The sequence below is a fragment of the Antrostomus carolinensis genome, unplaced genomic scaffold (assembly GCF_000700745.2).
Source record: "Antrostomus carolinensis isolate BGI_N321 unplaced genomic scaffold, ASM70074v2 scaffold15261, whole genome shotgun sequence".
Taxonomy (NCBI): Eukaryota; Metazoa; Chordata; class Aves; order Caprimulgiformes; family Caprimulgidae; genus Antrostomus; species Antrostomus carolinensis.
In genome coordinates, this window is record NW_010296422.1 from 33,212 (window position 1) to 41,012 (window position 7,801).

The 7,801-nt window shown below is 39.0% G+C and overlaps 1 protein-coding gene across 1 annotated transcript in view; it reads left to right on the forward strand.

Moving 5' to 3' along the window:
• Positions 1-7,801, forward strand: part of LOC104532951 (cubilin-like) — a gene marked incomplete at both ends in the record, with an annotated part of 40,865 nt that overhangs the window by 31,121 nt on the left and 1,943 nt on the right. The window contains 2 exons of the mRNA XM_029087544.1: positions 1,672-1,846; positions 3,424-3,605. Of these exons, the coding sequence (XP_028943377.1) occupies positions 1,672-1,846; positions 3,424-3,605 (357 nt within the window). The remainder of the gene's footprint in view (positions 1-1,671; positions 1,847-3,423; positions 3,606-7,801) is intronic.

Here is a 7,801-nt window from a genome sequence, read left to right on the forward strand (position 1 = left end):
AATTTAAATGTTTAAGCTATTAAACGTGTGTAACCAACTATTAAAACAAAATACAGTCTTCTGAACATCTAACAGACTATGACGTTTATAAAAAAATTAATTCCTTGTTTCTTCTGGGGATGCAAGCTTCAGCTTCTCACATTACTCTGAACTCCCTGAATATTTTTTCCAGTTTAAAAAAAAAAAAAAAAGTTCTTTCCCTTATACCTCTAATGGCAGAGCAGAGCAGTGTCATGCACTGTGAGCAATTAGTGAGCACACGATCAATCAAATTGTGTAGCAATGCATTACATGTAGTCCTGGAGGTAGTGAAGCCCCCTAGCTCACCTATTTGTAGGACTTGCTCAGATATTTAGCTTGGACAGGACCCAAACTTCTGAAGTTAAAAAGTATCCAGCAGAACTTCTTAAAATACTGAGTTTCTCCTCATCTAGAAGAGATCAGAGGCAAAAGAGCCATATAGAAGGCTGGTTCTTATAGGACTGCCACTTTCTGAGAGAGAATAATGAATTGCTTTTTTTTTACCTTTTTGATGTTTATCAGACTAATAAAATATTGGAGCAGACTTGAGATGCTACTGATGGAAAAATCCTGATGGTTTTTGTTGCCTTACCTTCCTATTCCCTGGCTTTGTTGTTAGAATTTGCCATTCTCTAGTTTAGCATTAGGATTTATGCATAATACAAGGGATATACCAGTGGAAGGCAGGAGACCCTTAGTATCAGGTGGCATTTTATTAGCATGCAAGAAGCCAATAAAATTTAGGCATTGAAGGCACTAGGCACAAAAATCTTGTCTGGTTTTGAACACACCGAGCACATGCGTTTTCTGCAGCTTTTAGATGGAAGACTAAGGAAGGTGAGCCAGTTCCACCGGTCATATAATTGAGCTCAAACTAAAATTCCACATCCCTTCTGGAAAACAAGACACATGATTAATGAGGATTCAGCACTGCCATCTAATTCACTTGAATTGGTTTAAAAATGCATTATAAAGTACCCAGTATTTATGATGATATTTAAGAGAGTGGTGGTTTTCTGGTTGATAACTACCTGAGGCACACTCTTCTGAGTAGGAAATAATTACTCTTAAAAGTCAAAACCTGTCTTCTGTGGGAGGTATGGATGAAAGATATCCTTGTTTCCAAAGACTATTACTAAAATGTAGTTTACTTGACCTAAATCCCATAGCTTGAATGTTGATTCTGCCATTGAAGTCAATAAAATTACATTTTTTTAAGCAGAAAGAGTGATGAAATCTAGCTCCAATTTAAAGATCAATCTTAACTGTGCCCTTGAACATAAGAGGTGCAAAATATCAGCACAAGTTCCTGCAAAGAGATACAGTTTGTTTACACAAGCACACAAAAAAAGTCTCATTTTATATCCCCACAGAAACAAGGAGGAATGGGAGAAGAATGTGGCAAAGTCCGCAAAGCAGAAAATTCTTGTTTAACACAAGGCTGTTTCAAAAGAAACTAGAATTTCATACTTGTGATAGGTGATTCAGATACAAAGTAATCTGCTACTTTACATTTCAAAATATGGAATCACTTTCAATACTTACAGGTTTTTGTTTTTTTGGTTTTTTTTTCTGTTAGCTAAACAGTTCTCATTTGTTCTGTGTGGCAGTCTGTTTGAAAAACTTTGACAATGTTTCTTCCATTTCTAGGTCTATGGTGGGCCTGATTTCCTCTCCCCTAGACTAGCCCAGCTGTGTGTTTCAAGAGCAGCACAGAACCCACTGCGAGTCTCTACTACCGGCAGTTCAGCCATTGTCTATTTCAAGACAGATGCAGCAGTGACAGGGAAAGGTTTTAATGCCTCATGGCAAGAAAATCCGGGTGGTGAGTATAATGATTAATACCAGGAGAAATTCAGAAAGTCTGAGAATCGCAGGTCAGCCATGCAAGCATGTAAAATGATCAAACAGCATAGGACTGAAAGCAGAATAATTTCAGTCCTTGGTAATACTAAGAGATGCTGAAAAACACATAGAAGAAAAATATTGTCTAACTAGCTGAAATCTAGTCCTTTTTATGTATTTTGTAACAGTCTACCTTGTTGGGGTTTCTTCTCTACATAATTAATCAAGATATTCCTGTAATCAGAAAAGGACTTTTGCATGCTAGCAGGTCTTCCCACCCACTCACCCACACAGAGTCCTTTATTAGCTGAAAGATGCTTTTGGTTTTAAACTGTAAAGTGAAAAATATCTGGGAATGTGGCTTAACTTGGAGAACTCAGCTGACTCCAAAAATATTTGGAGTGATTAGTAAATACTTGAACTCTATAAGGTTCATCCATCCTCCATGTAATTATTTGTTCAAAGCCTTACTGGTAATCAGTAAAAGAAGAGACACGCTTAAAAGACCCAACCACATGTCTCTACATGGGAGTTCTTATGAAAAGGCCAATTACCAGAAAATAATTGCAATGAAAATGAGGAGAGGCAGATTTTAATTCTTGCAGTTTTGCTTGATTAAGCACACTGATTCATTAGTTTGTCAAGGTTTATACTTCTCCATTCTCACAAGTTTTATGAGAAAAGCACAAGATTTTTTTTTTTTAATAAAAGAAGTCTACAATAGTCCTTTGAATTATTCCCCATCTGAGATCTAGCAGCTTTTTTTTTTACTAAGGCCCCCTGAAGCTTTCTCATCCCTTTACAGCATCTTGCCTGTTGTATTCCACTGCCCTTCTAGCCTCTAAAATACCCACTCACCAGAATGCAGTAATAGTATAGTTTTTATCCTTCCATCAGGCTGCCTCCATCTATAGCAGTCCCAATGTCTTCCTCTCACGCTCCTCCATCCCTTCCAACATATAAAAGTCCATTTGTTTGTGTTAATCCTATTAAAAGCCCTGGTACTTCCCACACAGGATCCGTCATTCCAGGCTATTTAGATAATCATGAGCACTGGAACTGTTCTGGTCAGAAATACCTGAGGGTAGAGTCCTCAGGAAGCCCTCAACTCCATGGGCAGAGAAGTCAAAACTTGAGGTTTGCAATTGTTGTATTGTTAATGGGGAAAGTGGAGCTTCTAGCTGTCTTGATAGTTTCAGATTTGGTTTTCTCACCCTATGCTCAGCTAGGCCTAGTCATTGCTTTCTCAGTACACTAGGTCTGTGGCATTCATATGAATGTTATTTTTGATTGCTTTTACAGTATCTAGGATAGAGGAATACCAGCACTAATGCTTCAGCCTTTACAACATCTACTACCGGACTGTTGCTTATTTACCATAAATGATAAAGCTATACTTTCCTGATAGTAATTTCCATTGATTTTGTTGCGGACAGGACACTTAAACAGTTGGAGCATTGATCTTGCGAAAATTTAATGTGGAAAATATAAAGATGGAGGTGGAATCTTGCTAAGCATAAAAGAGCTTGTGATTAAAACTGATTTTGTCTTTTTCAGGCTGTGGTGGCATTTTCCAAGCTAACAGTGGGGAAATCCATTCTCCAAATTATCCTCAACCTTATAATAATAACACAGATTGTTCTTGGGTTATCCAAGTTGACTACAGCCACAGAGTCCTATTGAATTTCATGGATTTTGACATTGGAAATCACCATTCATGTAACTATGACAATGTTGCAGTAAGTAACAATAGAAATTTCAAAAGTTTCCTTAATTAGTCTGGTGAAATGCTTGCAAAAGAGGAAGCTTACTGTGTAACCTAGGCTGCAGTTGGTTTCAGACTGGTAGTTGCACAGTCGTATTTATTTACTCATGAGCTAAGGCTTAAATTTACAGCTAAATAGTTATGACCTAGTTCCCTTTGCTTTGCCAATGAAACAAGCTTCACAAATGTGTTTCTGCCTTCTTCCAGGTTCCCACTTTTATCTGGAAGGATCTTTTCTTGAAAGCAGTGCATGCTGCATCCTGGCACCATGTGTTTCCTTTTGGTGGTGTGAGTTGTAGTTAGTATTGCAGGAATATCCTCATACATAGATGGCTGTTACTATGGCACTCTTAGTGCAGTTTACCATGGCTTGCTCCAAGCCATAGGATGGACTGCCCATGTATATAGTAGGTTGCCCACACTCTGTTACAAACTCAGGAGAGAGGGAGGTCTACATCCAGAAGGAATTCTGACTGACTGGTTTTCTTTATGTGTGCACTGCATATTTAGGTGCTCCTCATCTGTCTGTTTAATTGCTTCATTAGAGCTGCTGCTCTCTTAAAAGCCTCACATTGCTGTTGGTTTGTGAGCTTTTGTTGATGTCACAGAAATTCAAGTTGCTGCTCAATCAGTGCATGACAATGAAGAACTCTCCATGTCTCTACTTGGCCTTTTGGGAGCACAGACATGGAATCCTGACCTTTGATGTCAGATTGCACTTCACTCAGTACAAAGGCATGTGTGATCACTACCAGTTGGATAAAGCACAGTGGCTGTAGCCCAAAATCCAGCTTTCCTCTCCTTGATAAACTGTCATTCACAGAGAACTCAATTTGTCAGGAACTGAGAGTCTTTTGAAAACAGCATCTTTTAACAGCATTGCCTTGTAAAGCTTTTTTGTACTGAACCAGAAAAAAGGAAATGTGTCCCCATTTTGCTGAGCAGAACTGAAGACTTCATTTGGCCGCAAAGCATCTTTATACAAGGACTGTTCATTTTTTTTTCTGGTTCTGAAGCATAGGGAAATACAGTTGTGTCTTTTTTAACTACATCAAGAGGATCATTTAAAGGGAACATCTATTGGAAAAACTTCCAAGTCTTCTGTGATATCACTCAGGAGAAGAAAGTCAGATTACATGACAGAAACATGGGCCATCTGAAACAGCAGTACTGGTATAAATGCCAAAAAATTTTTGCAAATCAAGGGATAAATTCAGAAAAAACCTGATACACAAGTTTATCTTTTAAATTATGCCACTGGATGGATGTACCTACCTAAGCACTTTGTAGAGTACTCAGCTGCATGAGCTCGGGTACAACTCCCATTACCTTTATAGGCCAGATACAGGCACTGGGTTTTCAGTCACCAAAAGCCATCAGTCCTTGAGCTGGCAGAAGAGATGTCTGTGGCAGAGCTTTTTGCTTGAGTGGAGCTTGCAGACCATTACAGTGCCATAACACTCCTCTTCCTCTATTGCCATACGAGTATGTGTTGTTTGCTTCTGCTTTTTGGTTCTGGTGGTGGAGGAGGAGGAAGTTGCCCATCAGCCCCAACTGTGCAAACACAACTGAAACAGCAATGTGAGCAGGGAGGGAGGTTTAAATTTAATGCAGGCATCAATCACTGCCCACCAAGTGGAAGGTAGTTTGAAAATGGAGGAGCGAGAATGCTGATTCGAAGCCAAGAGATAACTAAGGGCTCTGAGGCTCTGGTGTATGAGGTAGAGAAGAGCTCTTCATGCTAATGTAGAGGAATCAGCCGGGCAAGAAAGGAGTGGATGGTGTTTCTTGCTCTACCTGATACACCAATAAGCAGAAGATCATTTATCACCCACACTTGGATGTGATTTGTGTTCATCTCATTCCAAGGCTTGCTATGTGCCTCACACAGTAATAGGAGAACAGAGCGAGGGGACAGAGAGTGCCTGGAAAGTCGTGGCTGACTGTGAATGGTTTAGGAATTGCATTCCAAAATCTGTGTAAATGGAAAATATGGGCAGCTAAGGAAGCTGGTGGGTTGTTTTTCTCTCTCAAATATAGGAACAACTACTGTGTATGAGTAATACAGTGGTTCCACCCTTTTCTGTTTCTTTAATTTTTACTTTATGGATTTTATTTACTCCTGGGGCTCCCCTCCACCCTTGAGTGTACCATTGGCCTTCATCCTTCTCCTTCTAAACCCAGTCATTTTTCCCTGTGTTATGACTTGAGTTTTGGGGGTGGTTTTTTTATATTTCAACCATAAATTCCTTTCTATGGAGAAGACATGAAATTCTATTTTTTTTCTATAATATTTTCCATTGCACATTTGTTATGTGAGCAAAATGGAGAGAGGGAAAAAACTCATGTCTGTTGCTTCTTGGCTATACTGCAGCTCCAAAAAGCCCGGTGCATTTTTCCGTTCTGCTCAATGATTTCACATGTGAGTCTGAGCACAGATCTAGGCTCAGCCAAATGAATTCTAAGGCCGTAGTGGTAACCCATTGTGTAACTGCTATGAGCTCCCTCTAGAGTCAATGGATGGAGTGCACAGAGAGTAGTCCAGGCCACCAAAACGCACGTTCTTCATTCACTTAGCTGGCTAAATTTAGTTGATTCCTCTGTTTCTGTGTCTCAGTCTGTGCCTTATCTGTTCTCAGAACAGATAAACATATCTTCATCTGCTAAATGACAATGTATAGCCTTTACTTTCTCTGATATCAAATATAAATCTATATTCTGTAGAAAGCATAAGATTTTTGAGAAGAATTTTTGCTGTCACTGTCACCATACATAAGGAATAAATTTTTAATTTTTTTTTGTATACCAGGTCATTTCTATCTGGAGAGTGTGTCTTACAACAAAAAAATTTGTTTCTTCAAAGGAAAATAGAGGGAAAAAAATAGTGAATGCACTAATTCCTGTATTTTTTGCCCATGTGTTTAACCAGTTTAACACATGTTTTGCACATGTGTTTAACCAGTATCTGACGCTGTACCAGGAGTGCAGGTCAGTAAGTTTCAAATATTTGGAGACTTGAGGAGGACATGGCTTGGAAGGCAGTGCTTGTAGCACAAGGCTCTGAAAAGAGGAGGGAGAAATAGTTTATTCTTTTCAGTGGCTTTGATTAAGTAAATGTTATTTTTCCTTCCTGTTGCAGTATACTAAGTAAACACAGGAATGTAGAAATGTAAGCCTCTGGAAGCTAGAAAGGAGGTATGACTTTATTTATTCCAGGTTCTGGCAGAGAGGATCTTCCAAGAGAGGACAGCTAGAAACATGTGGAGTTTTTATGGCTCAGAAGACAAAAATTATCTTCTTTTTGTCATGTGCTTTTGCAAAATGCAGGACACATTTGAACAAGAAGGCAATGAGTCACTCAGTTATGTTCATTGTGGAAAGGGAAGAGAAGAGCAAATTACTACTATGTACAGTGCAAATTAAAACTTAGCATTTAAATAAGCAGATGCATCGTTTCCCTTTACACATGCAGCCACAGAAACACAGAAATAACTTTAAGGAGCTGCAGAGAGGCACATCTCTTTCCTGAACTAGTATGTGAATATTGTGGTTTCTGATCTAGATTCAAGACTGAAATCCTCTCTATAAAATAGTTTAAGCTAATAAATACCAGGTGAACAAAAATTATGCAGCCATACAATATCCGTGTGTTACTGTTGCTGCTTAACTTGTAGCTGCTATAACTCCTAAGAGTTGCTGCTGTATCTCACTAATGCTAATGCTGAACTGTTGCTTGAATCTGATTTTTAGGAAGTATAAAGGCTAGGAAACATTTCTGGGTTTCTGAAAGCGGAGACAGTACTGTTCTTCAAGCAAACTGCCCAGAAACAGCAGCTACACTTGATTTAGAAAACAGTGGTTTGACTTCATGTTCTTCTCCCAGTATTGCCACAGAAAGACTTCTTTATTACAGAACACTCTTGAAATGAAATGCCTACTTGGTCTCTTATGTTACTCAACATTAATATCTTCCCAAGTGAGAAAGCTCAACTACTAGAGTCTCACAACAGTCCATGTGTCAATGGTCATATCCTCAGCTGTGCAGAGTGGCACAGATTCATCCAAACCAGCAGTTTATGTGAACTGTAGTCAGGCCCATTCTCTATGCTCATTGCAATGCAATGTTTATTCCCAGTTCTAGCATTCAGATAAAATCCTCTCACTGCTGTC